This window comes from Carcharhinus amblyrhynchos, chromosome 5, assembly GCF_965287045.1.
Source record: "Carcharhinus amblyrhynchos chromosome 5, sCarAmb.v2.hapA, whole genome shotgun sequence".
NCBI lineage: Eukaryota > Metazoa > Chordata > Chondrichthyes > Carcharhiniformes > Carcharhinidae > Carcharhinus > Carcharhinus amblyrhynchos.
Genome location: NC_137328.1, coordinates 164318 through 181945, shown reverse-complemented (window position 1 = coordinate 181945; position 17628 = coordinate 164318). Strand labels below are relative to the sequence as shown.

At 43.5% G+C, this 17628-nt stretch overlaps 1 protein-coding gene across 1 annotated transcript in view; it reads left to right on the top strand.

The window, feature by feature from the left end:
• The window catches only part of LOC145342826 (ADAMTS-like protein 1), a 451251-nt gene that overhangs the window by 278855 nt on the left and 154768 nt on the right, over positions 1–17628 (top strand). The window contains exons 10-11 of the mRNA XM_080188292.1: positions 488–626; positions 5176–5226. Of these exons, the coding sequence (XP_080044418.1) occupies positions 488–626; positions 5176–5226 (190 nt within the window). The remainder of the gene's footprint in view (positions 1–487; positions 627–5175; positions 5227–17628) is intronic.

The window sequence follows — 17628 nt, the reverse complement described above, 5'->3', positions numbered from 1 at the left end:
TAATGATGGATCCCAGCAGTTGAGGGCTGGAGATAGGTTTGAAGTATTTGTAACCATTTTTAATCTAAAGTGCTGAATGAATATTCCTTCTTGGTCTCCTCAGTAGACCCCAGCATTCCAGATCCAGTCTTCAGGCAATCTAGTTCACTCTTCATGGCATCAAGAAATAGCTGAAGGTACTGCTCATTGCAAAGCTTATGGGACCTGACACTGTCCCAGCTGTTGTACTGAGGATCTGTGCTTCATAAATAGCCACATCCCAAGACAAACTGTTCCAGAACAGTTAAATTAAAGCAAAGTACTTCTTTTATTTTATAAATACAGAAAATGTGGGAAAAACTCAGCAGGTCTAACAGCATCTGTTTATGTACCTGCATTTTTATAACCAACTTCTCTCCAAAAGAGGTGGATTTAATTGAAGAGAAAAAATTAACTTTATAATCTTAGTTGGTAGATTGTATTTTTCTTACTGCCTGTTTGTTGCCAGGATACCAACTGACATCTGCTGAATGTTATGACCTGCGAAGTGGGCGTGTGGTGTTGGATCAATACTGTCATTACTACCCAGAAAACATCAAACCCAAACCCAAACTTCAGGAGTGTAACATGGATCCGTGCCCAGCCAGGTGAGTGCCTCACAACCAGTCATTATAAACAACCACGCTGGCTCACAGCAATACACAACTCTCCGTAAGTGCCTGGCGTATTTCTGTGTTGATAGGGAAGAAAGGGGCCTAATGCTGATGTCAGTGGAGGTCCTTGAGGATGTGGGTTCAAATCTCACTGTACCAGCCCTTTAAAGAAGGTGTGTGTAAACCAGGTGCACAAGTCTTGCCCCGTTTCTGACCAATCTAATTTTTGCCAGCAGTGAGTGAGACATTGTAATAAATTGTTGAAAATAATCAAGGATTTATTGTCAACAATAAACAGGTATTTCCAATAAAAAATATCAAGCAGAAGAAATCATGTGGCTGCAGAGCTCTCCCCCCCCCAGCTCCAGCTGAGGATCCTCTCCTAGACGGGATAAGTGCGCTCGATTGGCTCAGCTTCCACCTCAGTGCTCCACAAGGTCCAGTCCAATCACATGGCCATCAGACACCACCCTCTTAAAGGGGCAACGGTGTCACATGCATGATTCACACAAGAGAGAAACGCAAATTCATTCATTTGAAATGTGTCAGAATTCTCAAACAAGTACAGGCTTCAAAACCATTTCATCACAACAGAAAGAGACAATTGTGTTTACTGGATGAAAACAACTTAAACAAAATTGCCAATTGTTCACATGTCAAATTCACTTTAGTTAATGTTGTAGCTATTAAAAAACTATCTCATTTTGAACTATAATTACCCCAGACAATAATCACTGTTTTTCCTTTCCCATTCCTCCTGTGCTCCCGCTTCTTTCCTGGTTTCTTCCTTTTGATTGTCCACAGTATCTCAGTACACAGAGAGTCAATAGCTCAAGAAAAATGGTAAAATTATATAAATTTATACACACCAAAGAGTGTAAGCACTTTTAACAAAATATCATTTAACTTCCCAAACTTCCCTGTTTGGATTGACCCAAACTCCATTTGTCCTTTTTACAATAATCCATTTGACTAGTTTTCTTTCCAGAGGTTCCCTGCCTCCTCAGCAGTCTTCTTTGCTAATTTATTCTACAACCTTACACTTAATGTTCCCCTCCGTCTCTCTTATATTAAGGATCTAAACTTTTTGACCAGCATGGCACAAACAGGTATTTGTAATTACGGACAGGACTGTTGATGGATTATTAATGCAAGCCTCCTGACTTTGAGGGAGAGCTGTGGAGTGATAGTAAGAAGCAGTTGTTTCTCTCTTTGCTCTGGCTGGTGTGTTTCGGAGTACAGCCTGTCACTCGATATACTTGACACTCATTCCACAGAGAGAACATATGATAAACAGAGAGAATAATTCATCTTGAATAGAACAGCATACCTTACAGTACTGTTGCTTCCAAAGATATGTTTTTAAAGAATCGTTCAGGTTAGATTGACTGGCACAAGTGTACAGTTCATTTTGATGGAACATGCTAATGATTGTATGTTGGCAGGTGGTTTATGTCTTTCTCGTAGACACAAATTTAAAATTGAAAGTTCTTTTTTGCTCATGAAATTTTGTAACATTTTTCCGTTATGTTAGTTTGCAGGTGTTTTATCAAGAGTGTTTATTTTATCGCAGGTTCAGTTTGGTGCCTTTTTGAAAATAATTGTTCTTGTAAACATAGTTCTGAGATTAAAAAAAAGTCTTCATTAACCCTGAAGAGATTTTGAAAGGAAAAAGAGGGCAAAGATGTGGGATTGACAAGTAGAAGCACCTTAACGGCAGAGGAGACCATTCAGCCCTTTAAGACTTTCCCACCATTCAGTTAGTACATGGATGATCTATATTTACATTTACCTGCAGAAGATGACAATGTAATGAGATTCAGTAAATGGATGAATAGTCATGTCCAATCATTGTTTCGATCCTTTTGCCCATTCCCTTTCTTCTTTAGAGAGTTGCTTTCTACAAAGACAGCAGCCACTGTTTGACCGAGATTATGATTACATTGAATCTAGCCATGAAGACATGACCATCATTGTCAGCTATTGACCATCTGATGTAGGATATTGTTGTCATAGAGGGAGCGCAAGAAGAATTCATCAGACTTGTTCCAGGGATGATGGGACTGTCCAGTAAGGAGAGATTGGAGAAACTGGACCTGTTGCAGAATGAGAGGTGGCCTCCTTGAAACCTACAAAATACCATATAGGCGTGATCTGGACTCACATATAGACAGAATGGATAAGGGCTGCAAGTCACCTTCTCTTAGAGGTCCGTTAGATTTTTATAACATTTCAGCAACTTCAAGGTGGCAGACAATGCCCAGCTTTTCATTTTCAGATTTTTAAAACTGAATTCAGATTCTCAGGCTGACTTGGTAGGATTTAAACTCCTGTTCCCTGGATTATTGGCTCAAGTGTCTGAATTACTTATCCAGTGTCATTGCCAATTCTGTTTTTCTGCCTTTCACTCCCTGTTCTTTCACAGAAAGCGATGTTTTCTTAAACACATGTTGAGAAGACAGAGACCTTTCTGTTCCCACCTCAAAATATGTGGAATTTTATATTCATCGCTCTCTCCTGTCTTTCTTGCACAGAGAGGAAGATAAACAATAAATAATTCCAGCTTCCCAGCAGGAAAGATTCCAACAGGGATAAAAGCAGATGAACTGGAAATCGCATAGAATGGCAATAGTTACATTACAACAAGCAGCCACTTACAACCCATCGAGAAACATTCTCGACAAGTCACAGTCTCTCTCATTATAGTCAGGCCACACACAGTCCACCGATAACGTGAACATCTTTTGTGGTGAACATTTTGAATTACCTGAGAATTTGAATTAAGCAACAGAAGCGCCACACTGTAGAACTTGAGCACTAAAATGTAAATTAGCCAAGAACATTAATTAAGCAAGACAGGTTGGCTGTTTAAGATAACAAACTAATAACCCTGGGAATGTTGAAGAAAATCAATCAGACATTATTCAGCCCCTTTTAGTTTGAAATGCAAGAGAGAATAAATTGGATGCATCAGGCACTGATTCAGTGTTTAAAGCTACTGACTAAATAATGCTCACACTGGCCTAGGCTCGGTTTAGTTTGATTTAACCTGAGACTAGAATCCAGCTGAGGTTCAGCTGGAGTTACTTCAACCTCAGGATGTTCTTTTTCAGTTATGCTGTTTACATGGAGACAGAAGCCCAAGTCTGATTGGCTGCAGCCCATAACTAGTTAACCCTTTCTGTCTCCAAACAATGAATTGTGAGCCCCAGGATAAACGGTATCAAATATAATTTCAGAAGTACGAGTCAATTTTACATTAAACAATCTGCAAATTTGAACAGGAATATCGCAATGCACAGCCTAGCACTGTAGCCTCACCAGACCAGGGACCAGGTTGGATTCCCGGCCTGGGCCGCTGTCTGTACAGAGTCTGCACCTTCTCCCAGTGTCTGCATGGGTTTCCTCAGGGTGCACTGGTTTCCTCCCACAGTCCAAAAGATATGCTGGCTAGGTTCATTGGCCGTGCTAAATTCTCCCTCAGTGTACCCAAACCGGCGCCAGTGTGTGGCAACTAGGGGATTTTCACAGTAACTTCATTGCAGTGTTAATGTAAGCCTATTTGTGACTAACAAATAAACTTAAAAAAAATTCCCAAATAGTAAAAATTGGATTAGAATTGTATCCTTCAAATAACCTTTAGGGAATCTAATTATCCCCTGGCTTTCTCTGAGAAATGGCTATAATTTTATACAGGGAACTTCTGAAAGCATAAAATGTGTGCATGTGTATCTACATTATTAGTTAACATTTTACATTGGAACACTGGATATTGACAAGACAATGTGGGTGGCAACAAATCAGATGAATGGGTTTTAATGAACTACCTGATGTTATAAACAAAAGCCATTTGTTTCTGGCAATGTTCTACCTGCTCTGAATAATGATGATAAATATCTCCAGAATTTCAATACAGAGCGTCAGATTGGAGTTTAAGGTTCATTTGTTTCAATGTCAGCATCAAAATATTTTGAGAATTTCTCTGTTATTTCACTATGTTTAGGTGGTTAGCTCTGCAGACTCGCAGTGCCAGGGACCAGGGTTTGATTCCCACTGTCTGTGTGGGGTTTACACATTCTCCCCGTGTCTGTGTGGGTTTCCTCCGGGTGCTCCGGTTTCTTCCCATAGTCCAAAGATGTGCTGGTTAGCTTGATTGACCATGTTAAATTCTCCCTCAGCGTACCCCAACAAGCAGCTAGGGGATTTTTACAGTAACTTCATTGTGGTGTTAATGTAAGCCTACTTGTGACACTAGTAAATAAATTTTGACATTTTGAAAACAATATATTCCATTGTTTCTCAGTTTTATTGGTCCTTTATCAAATATTTCTCCATATGAAGCATCAATAGTCCCATCAGATTTTGGGTCCAACTGATATCTTTCTCATTCAATGTTTGAAATAATTCTCTTGTTTTCCGATTCATTTTGAACCAGTGAATGACAATTGAAGTTTTAAATGAACTGATGTTTTACATTGAGTCATTAGTGTCTGTTTGTTGTGTACACCTTCACTCAGATAGTTGGCATTATTGTTCCTCACAGTGATGGCTACAAGCAGATCATCCCTTTCGACCACTTCCACCCTCTTCCTCGGTAAGTAACACAGCTGATTTACAGTCTATGATATCGATGCAGTATGAGACAACTTCAAAATGAACAGAATGAGAGTGAGTGCAAAACTGAAAGAGTGAGGATGACAGATTGTGTGAGACAGGGAACAAATGGAAGAGTAAGAGAGACTGCTTTAAAATCAGTTGACATATCTGATCAGCGTTTCCTCAGAGCTCTTTCAGATTTAGAATGATGAAACAACCTTTAGAAAATCTCTGGGGCAGAGCTTTATATTGAGCACAATTACCATGGAGATTTTTTCAAGTTTTTATTGTTGTTTCTGCATTGTACTGATTGTTCCCTATTGGCTAATGACCTACCAAATTTATGTATGTACTTAGTAATTAGTCAAAGCACAATGAGATCATCTGATGAAATGCTGGTGCTTTGTAGAGTTGCACTTCTCTGAACAAGTGCTGGTGTTGCCTTGGAGGAAGCAAATTACTATAAAGTAATGAGCCACTGAGCTTCTAGACAAATAAATGGAACGGCTCATTCACCAACTCGGAGTGTCGGCTGTTCTTATTGTTAATTGTGCACTTGGCTGTTGCTGATTGCTGGTGTTTTGGCCCAAGCTTTCCACAATCTGTCAAAACGTGTCTGATCCAGTGCTGCTCTCTCCATCTGTCTGCTGCTTTAGTTACTGCCATATAATCATCATTCTGTTTTTCATTTTCCCATCAGCTGATGCATGATACTGCTCACTGATTTATAAAGCATTTGGTTACAATATGTCTAGGGAATGCGCCTCATTGCTGTGAATTCTGTGTTACTTTGTCCTCTTATTGTCCAGTTTGTGCAGTTCTGCATCTTAACTCCAACGTCTGCAGCAATGAAGATACAAAGCAGAATAAATTACCATTGATGTTCAACATGTTATGGCCCTAATCTATGGGGCTCTGATCATCAAAGACATGCTGTACAACTTGAGATGCCCATCGGGAACCTGCAGATGTTTTGACCTCCATGGGAATTGCCCGGGAAGTTTGAATTCCTGATGGGCAATTGCCTGCTCCCAAGATCCTCCATGAAAGTCTCTGACACTTAGTTTGAGACTGAAACTTTGGACAGTTCTATGGGACTTAGCTGAATAATTACCTGGGAATGTCACAAAGAAATCCTAATCTAACTCCTAGGAAACTACAAAAGTGACCTCCCCACTCCCCCGCATCACTCATACTGACCGTCCCTTCAACTGTCCTCTACCCCTCCCGACCTGACTACCCTCCGATGTATCTGTCCACCTTACCCTTCTGCCATTCTACCACTTATCTCTTCACCAACTCATTCACCCACTCACCCATTCACTGTGGGTGGCGCATTGGCACAGTGGTTAGCACTGTTGCCTCACAGGGACCTGGGTTCCATTCTGGCCTTGGGTGACTCTCTGTGTGAAGTTTGCACGTTCTCCCCATGTCTGCGTAGATTTCCTCCCACACCCCAAAAATGTGCAGGGTAAGCGGATTGGCCACGTTAAATTGCCCCTTGATGTCATGGGGACTAGCAGGGTAAATACGTAGGGTCACAGGGATAAAACCTGGATGGGATTGTGGTTGGTGCAGACCTGATGGGCCAAATGGCTTCTTTCTACACCTTAGGAATTCTATGATTCTAACATTCACATGGTACATTTAAGCTTACCAAATGGCAGTTAATGCCGTAAACAGGGGGTGTATAGTGCCTGCCCCCTGATGCTATAGTGCCTGTGATAGATTTCTCCAATAGGTGCCGTGTCCGGATTTTCTGGAGAAGTTAAGCCTTAGAAGGCATGGTAAGAAATGTAGATCAGCGTTCCCTTATGGAAAGCTGATAGCAGAGAAGGAATCCAATGATTGTTGTTTGTGGCAGATCTGGGGCAATGTAAAACTCTTGGCTGCCAGATATTTCATTTTCAGGAGACAACTATAATTTTCCTCTTTCTCTCATTCCCACTCCAATCTCCATCTCCCAAATTCAATAATATCCTCAGCAATGTGGACACTGATCAGTTCCCACAATGTTTCTTACAAAGTGCCTCTGGAATCAGTCAGTGAAAAGCTTGCAAACTCTCCACCTTTCCCTTGGAAACCAGAAACATATTTAGGAAAAGCTGTTATCTCAACAGACCATTTCATTTTGTGATAGATCTTAATCTTTTCCCATCCCATTTGATTTCACAAATCTCATTCCCACCCCAGGTCCAAAAGTCCAATGAAAAACAATGGCTTAGGTCTTTGGATCAGGTCTGGTCTGGGTTTTGGAAACTCATGTGTTTGAGTTGAGAGTGCTGTGCTCCCTATGCTCACAATAAAAGGTGAAGGCTTGTCTCAGCCTTGAGCTCACAGATTCTTTAGAAGCATCCCAATTGTTGCAGCTCGTGCTGTACAGTGCAGCCTAAAAGAAGGCATGATAGGTTATCAGAGAAACCAGTATTCCGCATTTGACTCCCCATTAATCATTCCGATGAACCCAGGAAAAGCAGACTGGATATGACGGTGATAGCCATTTTCTTGGGTGTTCCTCACTGAATACCAGATGGAGGATCCCAGTGCTGTCGCTGTGCTCCAGAGTCACCATCCTGCCATTGCTCAATCCTAGGCATCCTCTCTCCAGCTTGCTGACGGAGTGCTCTGACTTTTCATGTTCTCCAGAAGCTTTCAAAACTTTTGTCCCATGTTTTATGACACTTACTTTAATTATTCACTTACTTTAAATTTGACTTGCATGACATTCTCAATTCGTATAGGTGATGGGATCTTTGGCCATCCCAGCACAGTTTACAGCTGTGAAACATTGTGTTAATAAGGTTACATATTAAACTGAAATACTATTCACATCTGAGGTTCTGGTTGGAATGACTCAGGAAGCCTGACTGGAAAGGAACATAGTTTATTACAGAATGCAGAGTAAATCCACTACCATGACGTACACACTAGTCAAAAAGCAAAGAACAAAGAACAACACAGCCCGGGAAACAGGCCCTTCGGCCCAACGAGCCCATGCCGCCATTTCAATATTGTGAGTCCCCTCTCCACCCATGACCCTTATCTATGCTTATGGCACTCCACATTGGAAACCAGATTGAGGGGAGACTAACTTAGGGACAATTTGTTACACCAATCAGCCTAAGAGCACATCTTTGGGATGTGGGAGGAAACCGGAGCACCCGGAGAAAACCCACGCAAGCACGGGGAGAATGCGCAAACTCCCACAGTCACTGGCCCAAATCCATGTATCTGCACAGCAAACAGTGATAGTCACTGAGCTGTCGTCTTGCCCAGTACCTGGTCCAGTTTAAGCGTACACTAACAATATGAAGCATTAGGCTACTCTCGAAACATCCAAGAGCAGCCCTCGCACGACTCACCGTGTGTGTGCCCCTTGTTGGACAACAAGGCGGACTGAGGCACCTGTGGATTAAAAGAGAAAAACATCAATAACATGCACATCTTATGCAAACATTCAAGGGAGTCCCTGCCTAGGATTACCATTCAGCAGGCCCAGTCCTGGGCCTGCCTTATAAAAAGCTGAGGTAATGAGTTCCAGCTAGGCTATTGCTTGTTACCAGGGGATTCACACACTGAGTTACACAGGGAAAGCAACCAGTGATTCCACATGGACCTTGTGGGGGTTATAAACTGGTGAATCTTTAAGTTGCACAAACACCAGCAGGACTGCCTTGCACCTAAAATTGAAAATAACCCCCAAATATTTACCTCGTTTCCATATGTAATGAGGAGTTAGAACGGAGTTGAGGAGGAACTTCTTCACTCAGAGGGTGGTGAATCTCTGGAATTCTCTGCCCGTTGAAGTGGTGGAGGCTGCCTCGCTAAATATTTTTAAGAAGCGGGTTGATGGGTTTTTGATAAGAGAGGGGATTAAGGGTTATGGGGAGCAAGCGGGAAAGTGGAACTGAGCCACGACAGATCAGCCATGATCTTATTGAATGGCGGGGCAGGCTCGAGGGGCTAGATGGCCGACTCCTGCTCCTATTTCTTATGTTCTTATGTTCTTATATATCAGCCATGTGGGCAGAACAATGGCAAATGGAATTTAACCACAAAAAGTGGTAATCGCTTTCAGGAGGACGAACAGAACAATGAACGGTCAGAAGTTAGGAAGTACCGAGGACCAGGGGGACCTTGGGAAACATGTCCAAAGGTCCCTGAAGGCAGTAGGAGAGGTAGATAAGGTGGTTAAGAAGGCATATGAGATTGTTGCCTTTATTAAGATCCGTGACGCTTCCAATGTCTCGGACAACTATGTCTGAGGGAAGTGCACCCAATTGCAGCTCCTTACAGAACACATGGACAGGTTGGAGCAGCAGCTGGATGCACTTAGGAGCATGAAGGAGGCAGGAAGTGTCATAGGTAGGAGCTTTAGAGATGTGGTCACACCAAAGATGCAGGCAGATAGATGGGTGGCTGTTAGAATGGGCAGGCAGTCAGCGCAGGAATCCTCTGTGATCAACCCCCTCTCTAACAAGTATACCACTTTGGATCCTGTTGGGGGGAATGGGCTATCAGGGGATACCAGCAGCAGCAGCCAAAGCAGTGGTACCATAGCTGGCTCTGTTGTTAAGCAGTGAGGGACAAAGAGGATTAGAGCAATATTTATAGGGGACCCTGTAATTTGAGGTGCAGATAGGTGTTTCTGTGGTTATGAAAGAGACTCCAGGGTGGTATGTTGCCTCCCTGGTGCCAGGGTCCAGGATATCTCTGAACAGACAGAAAGCATTCTGAAGGGAGAGGGTGAACAGCCAGTGGGTGTGGTACATATTGGTACTAACGACATAGGCAGGAAGAGTGATGAGGTCCTGCAGCAGCAGTTTAGGGAGTTATGTGGAAAGTTAAAAAGCAGGATCTCTAGGATTGTAATCTCAGGATTACTCCCTGTGCCATGTGCCGGTGAGGCTAGGCATAGGCAGACAGTGCAGCTCAACACATAGCTAAACAGCTGGTGTAGGAGGGAGGGTTTCAGATATCTGGACCACTGGGGTCTCTTCTGGGACAGATGGGACCTGTACAAGAAGGACGGTTGCATCTAAACTGGACAGGCACAAATATTCTGGCTGGGAGATTTGCTATTGAGGATTTAAACTAGTTTGGTAGGGAGATGGGACGCAAAACACAGATGAATTAGCTGAAGGGGAATGAGAGAGTAGGGCCAGCAAGACTCAGAGAAACAGCAGGCAGGGTGGGATTGCTAATAAGAGAGGGTCTGGTGGACTGAAGTACATCTGTTTCAATGCGAGACGTGTAACAGGTAAGGCAGATGAACTTAGAGCTTGGATTGGTATTAGGAACTATGATGATGTTGCCATTACAGAGACTTGGTTAAGGGAAGGACAGGATTGGCAGCTTAACATTCCAGGATACAGATGTTTCCGGCGGGATAGAGGGGGATGTAAAAGGGGTGGGGAGTTACACTGCTGGTTAAGGAGAATATCACAGCTGTACTGTGGAGGGACACCTCGGAGGGTTCATACAGCGAGGCAGTATGGGTAGAGCTCAGGAATAGTCGCAATGTTGAGGGTTTACTACCGGCCACCCAACTGCCAGTGGGAAACTGAGGAACAGATATGTAGGCAGATTTTGGTAAGGTGTAAAAGTAACAGAGTTGTTGTGGTGGGAGATTTTAATTTCCCCGATATTGACTGGGATTCACTTAGTGCTAGGGGCGTGGGTGGAGCAGAGTTTGTAAGAAGCATCCAGGAGGGCTTCTTGAAACAGTACGTAGATAGTCCAACTAGGGAAGGGGCCATACTGGACCTGGTATTGGGGAATGAGCCTGGCCAGGTGGTCAATGTTTCAGTAGGGGAGCAGTTTGGGAACAGTGACCATAATTCAGTAAGGGTTAAGGTACTGATGGATAAAGATGTGTAGTCCTCAAGTGAAGGTGCTAAACTGGGGGAAGGCTAATTACAAAAATATTAGGCAGGAACTGAAGAATGTAGACTGGGGGCAGATGTTTGAGGGCAAATCAACATCTGGCATGTGGGAGGCTTTCAAGTGTAAGTTGATAGGGATTCAGGACTAGCACATTCCTGTAAGGCTGAAGGATAATTATGGCAAGTTTTGTGAACCTTGGATAATGAGAGATATTGTGAGCCTAGTCAAAGAGAAAAAGGAAGCATTTGTCAAAGCTAGGAGGCTGGGAACACAGGAAGCAAGAGTGGAATACAAGGAAAGTAGAAAGAAACTTAAGCAAGGAGTAAGGAGGACGAAAAGGGGCCATGAAAAAGCATTGGCCAGCAGGATTAAGGAACATCCCAAGGCTTTTTACACATATATAAAGAGCAAAAGAGTAGCCAGGGAGAAGGTTGGCCCATGCAAGGACTAAGGGCGGAATCTATGCATGGAGCCAGAAGAAATGGGTGAGGTATTAAATGGATACTTTGTGTCAGTATTCACCAAAGAGAAGGACTTGGTGAATGATGAGTCTGGGAAAGGATGTGTAGATAGTTTGAGTCATGTTGAGATCAAAAAGGAGGAGGTATTGGGGTTCTTGAGAAACATCAAGGTAGACAAGTTCCCAGGGCCTGATGGGATATACCCCAGAATACTGAGAGAGGCAAGAGAGGAAACTGCTGGGCCTTGAGAGAAATCTTTGTATCCTCACTGGCTACAGGGGAGGTCCCAGAGGGTTGGAGAATAGCCAATGTTGTTCCTTTGTTTAAGAAGGGTAGCAAGAATAATCCAGGTAATTACAGGTCAGTGAGCCTTACATCAGTGGTAGGGAAATTATTGGAGAGGATTCTTTGAGACAGGATTTATTCTCACTTGGAAATAAGTGGACGTATTAGCGAGAGGCAACATGGTTTTGTGAAGGGGAGGTCATGTCTCACGAATTGTTTGAGTTTTTCGAGGAAGTGGCGAAGATGATTGATGAGGGTAGGGCAGTGGATGTGGTCTATATGGACTTCAGTAAGGCCTTTGACAAGGTCCTTCATGGCAGACTGGCGCAGAAGGTGAAGTCGCACGGGATCAGAGGTGAGCTGGCAAGGTGGATACAAAACTGGCTCGGTCGAAGAAGACAGAGGGTAGCAGTGGAAGGGTGTGTTTCTGAATGGAGGGCTGTGACAAGTGGTGTTCCTCAGGGATCAGTGCTGGGACCTTTACTGTTTATAATATATATAAATGATTTAGAGAAAAATGTAACTGGATTGATTAGTAAGTTTGTGGACAACTCAAAGGTTGGTGGATTTGTGGATAGTGATGAGGACCATCAGAGGATACAGCAGGATATAGATCAGTTGGAGACTTGGGTGAAGAGATGGCAGATGGAGTTTAATCCGGACAAATGTGAGGTAATGTATTCTGGAAAGTCTAATACAGATAGGAAATATACAGTAAATGGCAGAACCCTTAAGAGTATTGATAGGCAAAGGGATCTGGGTGTACAGGTACACAGGTCACTGAAAGTGGCAATGCAAGTGGAGAAGGTAGTCAAGAAAGCTCGCCTCCATTGGCCAGGATATTGCATTTAAAAATTGGCAAGTCATGTTGCAGCTTTATAGAACCTTAGTTAGGCCGCACTTGGAATATTCTGGTCACCACACTACCAGAAGGATGCGGAGGCTTTGGAGAGGGTACAGGAAAGATTTACCAGGATGCTGCCTGGTATGGAGGGCATTAGCTATGAGGAGAGGTTGGAGAAACTTGGTTTGTTTTCACTGGAGCAACAGAGGTTGAGGAGAGATCTGATAGAAGTCTACAAGATTACGAGAGGCCTGGACTGAGTGGGTAGTCAGAAGCTTTTTTCCAGGATGGAGGAGTCAATTACTAGGGGGCACAGGTTTAAGTGCGAGGGGCAAGTTTTAAAAGAGTTGTATGAGGCAGATTTTTTACACAGAGGGTGGTGGGTGCCTGGAACTCGCTGCCAGGGGAGGTAGTGGAAGTGGATACCATAGTGATTTTTAAGGGGTGTCTTGACAAGTACATGGATGAGATGGGAATAGAGGGATTTGGTCCCCGGAAGCGTAGAGGGTTTTAATTAAGTCAGGCAGCATGGTCGGCGCAGGCTTGGAGGGCCGAAGGGCCTGTTCCTGTGCTGTAATTTTCTTTGTTCTTTGTTCTTAACTGAGGCACAGAATGTAGAGCAGGGAGGTTGTGACGGAGTTGTGTAAAACACTCGTTGGGCCACAGCTAGAGCATTATGTACAGTTCTGGTTCCCACACTATAGGGAGGATATGGTAGCACTTAGAGTGCAGAGGAGACTCACCAGGATGTGGCCTGGCCTGGAGAGTTTCTGCTATAGAGAGAGGCTGGATTGGGCTGGGATTACTTTCCTTAGAGCAGAGAAGGTTGAGGGGGGACCTGATTAAGGTGTACATAATTGAGGGACATCGGTAGGGAATACCCTTTTTCCCCTCAGTAAAGGGATCAATAGCCAGAGGACATTGATTTAGGATAAGGAGCAGGAGATTTAGAGGGGATTTGAGGAAAAAAGCTTTTGCCCAGAGATTGGTGCAAATCTGGAACTCACTGCCTGAAACGGTGGTAGAGGCAGGAATCTTCACAACATTTCAGGAGCATTTAGATGAGCATTTGAAATGCAAGCCAGAATACTTTATATCAGTTTTCACTAGTGAGTGAGAGAGAGAGAGAGAGACAATGTGATTACAGAAATCAGAGAGAAGGACAGTGAAACAATCAAACAAATTAACATAAGACAGAAAGGAGGTTCTAAGTGGTCTGACTGGTTTAAAAGTTGATAAATCTCCAGGGCCGAATGAAATATATCCCAGGCTGTTGTGTGAGGTGAGGGAGGAAATAGCAGAGGCGCTGGTAATAATCTTCAATCCCTCTCTGGCCACAGGAGAGGTGTCGGAGGGCTGGAGAGCAGCCAGTGTGAGACCATTATTCAAGGAGGGAGTAAGGGATAAACCAGGAAACCACAGGCCAGTCAGTCTAACCTCAACGGTGGAGAATCGAGTGGAAGCAATCCTGAGAAACAGAACTAATCTGCATTTCGAGGGGCAGGAATGAATCAAGAACAATCAGCATGATTTTGTTAAGGGGAGATCATGTCTGACCAACTGGATTGAATTTTTCAAAGAAGTGACCAGGTGTGTCGATGAGAGTAATGCATCTGATGTAGTCTACCTAGCTTTCAGCAAGATAAGATCCCACATGGGAGGTAAGCACCCACGGGACCCAAGGAAATTTATCAGGTTGGATCCAGAATTGGCTGAGGGCAGAAAGCAGAGAGTGATGGTGGAGGAGTGATTTTCGGACTGGAAGACTGTCCAAATGGGTCCAGCAGCGATTAGTGTTGAGGCCCTTGCCGTTTGTGGTTCATATAAATGATTTAGACTTTAGTGAGGAGGTTAACCTTAGATTACAGAAGGATATAGACAGGCTAGTCAGCCATTGGCAAATGGAATTCAGTCTGGCTCAGTGTGAGGTGATGCAGTTGGGCAGGACAAAAAAAGCAAGGGAATATGTGATGAACAGCAGAACCCTGGGAAGCACCAAGGATCAGAGGAACCTTGGCGTGTGTGTACACCGGCCCCTTAATGTAGCAGGATGTGGTTAAGAAGGCATATGGTATACCTGCCGTTTTTAGCCAGGGCATCATGTTTAAGAGCAGGGGGGTTATGCTGGAACAATATAAAACATTGGTTAGGCAACAGCTAGAATATTGTGTGCAGTTCTGGAATCCACATTATAGGAGGGATTTGATAGCATTGGAAAGGGTGCAAAGGAGATTTACTAAGAAGTTGTCTAGGCTGCAGAGTTTAAATTATTCTCACTTAAACCTACTATCATAACTCTCTATTCCTTTCTCCCTCATATCCTTGTCTAGTTTTCCCTTAAACATTTCTATACTACTCACTTCAACCACTCCCAGAGGGAGGTAGTCCCACATTCTCACCACTCTCTGGGCGAATAAGTTTCTCCAGAATCCCCATTGGATTTGTTGGTGACCAGTAGCTTGCTCCTGACATCATCTACCTTCATGACATAAAATTCCATCTGACTTTCTTAATTTTAACTCAAACCTTCCTCTCCAATGAACAACTTACACAAATCAACTGCAAATTCCCTCCATAATTTTGAGAATGTCAATTAAATCACCTCAGCATCCTCATTTTCTAATGAAAAGTTGTTATTCTATGTTGATTCCTGAAATCAGATCATCCACTGCTCCCTTTAAAAGTGGAACAATGAGCCATTTAAAAGCTGATTATTGAATCCCTTTAGATTTGTTGGAGATGTTTGTACCTTTCCACATGACATTTCAGCTGGTGAGTGACTGAGAACAAACTGCTTCCAGTCTATCCTTCTCTGAATTCTACAAAGGAGTGATTGATTTGTGTTTTTGATTAGCTGAAAAAAAGATTTTTGTTAAATGGTTGAGATTTAAAAGCTGACAAATTTGATGAGAAACCATAAGATTTAAACTTGGGAACAGTGACCCTAGAGAATGGAAAATCAAAGTCCAATTTTACCTTTGCCCACAGTGTAAGTAAAGAAAAGTTGCTGAGATGGGGCAAAAAACTGTTTTCTATTATTTCTTCCTTCCTAGATTAAGGTGTGGTACAATCAATATCAGTAAATCACTTCAAAATCTGACAAGATCACATTTGTACTTAATGGACGCATTTGAAAATAACCATTTCATTTCATCTCGTTTGTTGAATACAAAGACCCTCCATTGTAACAAAAACAGAAAATGCTGGAAAATCTCAGCAGGTCTGACAGCATCTGTGGGGAGAGAATAGAGCCAATGTTTGGAGTCCAGATGACCCTTTGTCAGAACTCATTATAGGATTGAATCTATTGTAACATTGATCAAGAAGTTGCCAGTTTTGTGTGGGTTAAGTTAATGGATCTCAAGTAGGTCAATGGAGTGAGCACAGCACTGCCAATGTGTGTTTGTGCCTCTGAGAAGCAAGGTTTACCTATTACAGCTTAATGTCCCATTAATGTGTATGATTGGCTAGAATCCTGTAATTTTCCTATACCTATGAGTATGTACATAAATCTTTATCACTAATTACTCAGTCAAAACCCAAAGAAATTGCTCGGATTAATATCGCACAAATGGACCGAATGGCTTCCTTCTGAAACAAGTTTCAAAGTTTGATTTGATAGCCAACAATTTAATTTAATAATTATGAAAGCGGCGAGGTAATATTTCATACTTCATTTGAAATCATGATATCAGCAATCTAACAAGGGCCGGGACTTTCTGCATTGGTTCGAGTTTGCCGGGTTTGGCAGTGGGAACTCCCGAGAAGGCCAAGTCGGGTTTGTGTCAGTGTAAAAACCTGCCACCATCGTCCCCCTCCCCCATCAGTGATGATCACATTACCCACCCATCAACATCAGCAACCTCATTATAATATATTTGCATCTTATTATCAAGTCCATATGTTGGAATCGTCTCCATCCCCGCGCCTCTCACTCCACCTCCCGCTAAATAATCCAGCCATGGTGGCATGATGTCAGAACAGACATCTGTGTGGGTTTCCTCCGGGTGCTCCGGTTTCCTCCCATACCCCAAAGATCTGTCGGTTCGGTTGATTTGGTCTTGCTGAGTTCCTACTTCGCATCCAGGAGATTAACTGGATAGATAGCTGGGATTATGGGGATAGGGCCTGGGTGGGATTGTTGTTGGTGCAGGCTCAATGTGTCAAATAGCCACAGGGATTCTATGATTCTAGGTCCCACTGAGGTGTGTGCCTCTGTGCTGGGGCAGGGGCTAGAGGCAAGGACCTGTCTGGTGGATTCTCTGGGATGCTTCCCGGATGTGCTTTTGAAAGAAAGGAGAAGTCATTATTGTCTAGCAGAGGCTTGGGAAATGGGAGGCCTGGCTCCCAACATTGCTGTCTGATGGATGATGCAGTGCTGAATCCTCACGTAGTTTATTGCTGCAGACCTCACCAACAGCACAGGAGAGGCTAACACCTTCCCTGGCCAGCTGGATAGTTCACTCCTTTTACATCGGTGAGGACTTTTAGTCCAGGCACCTCGCTGCCTACCTGAGACTTCTCCTCTTGTTATGAGCCAGGTTGCCCTGCATAAAGTCAGATGGAGAGAATGTCAACAAGACGTGTACCAGGGCAGATGATAAGGCATGTGTGTGTGGTGAATGGGAGCAGTGAGGTGATGAGGATAAGACCCACAGGGGAGATGAAGCTGTGTGTGGGAGAGCAAGTGGAGGTGTCCCTTGAGCTAGCAACGAGTGAGCTCCCTGTGGATGTGTGCTGGGTGTGAGTATGTGAGTTGAGAATGATGTAAAGAGTGACTGACCTTGGCAGAACAGAGGAGATCATTCATCCTCTTTCTGCCCTTGATTTTTCTTCTCTTCTGCAGGGAGTTGGCACTGATCACCACTGCCACTGTGCCCCATGTCGAGTTTGACGCCTTGCTGCCACTTCTTCCTGTGAGTGG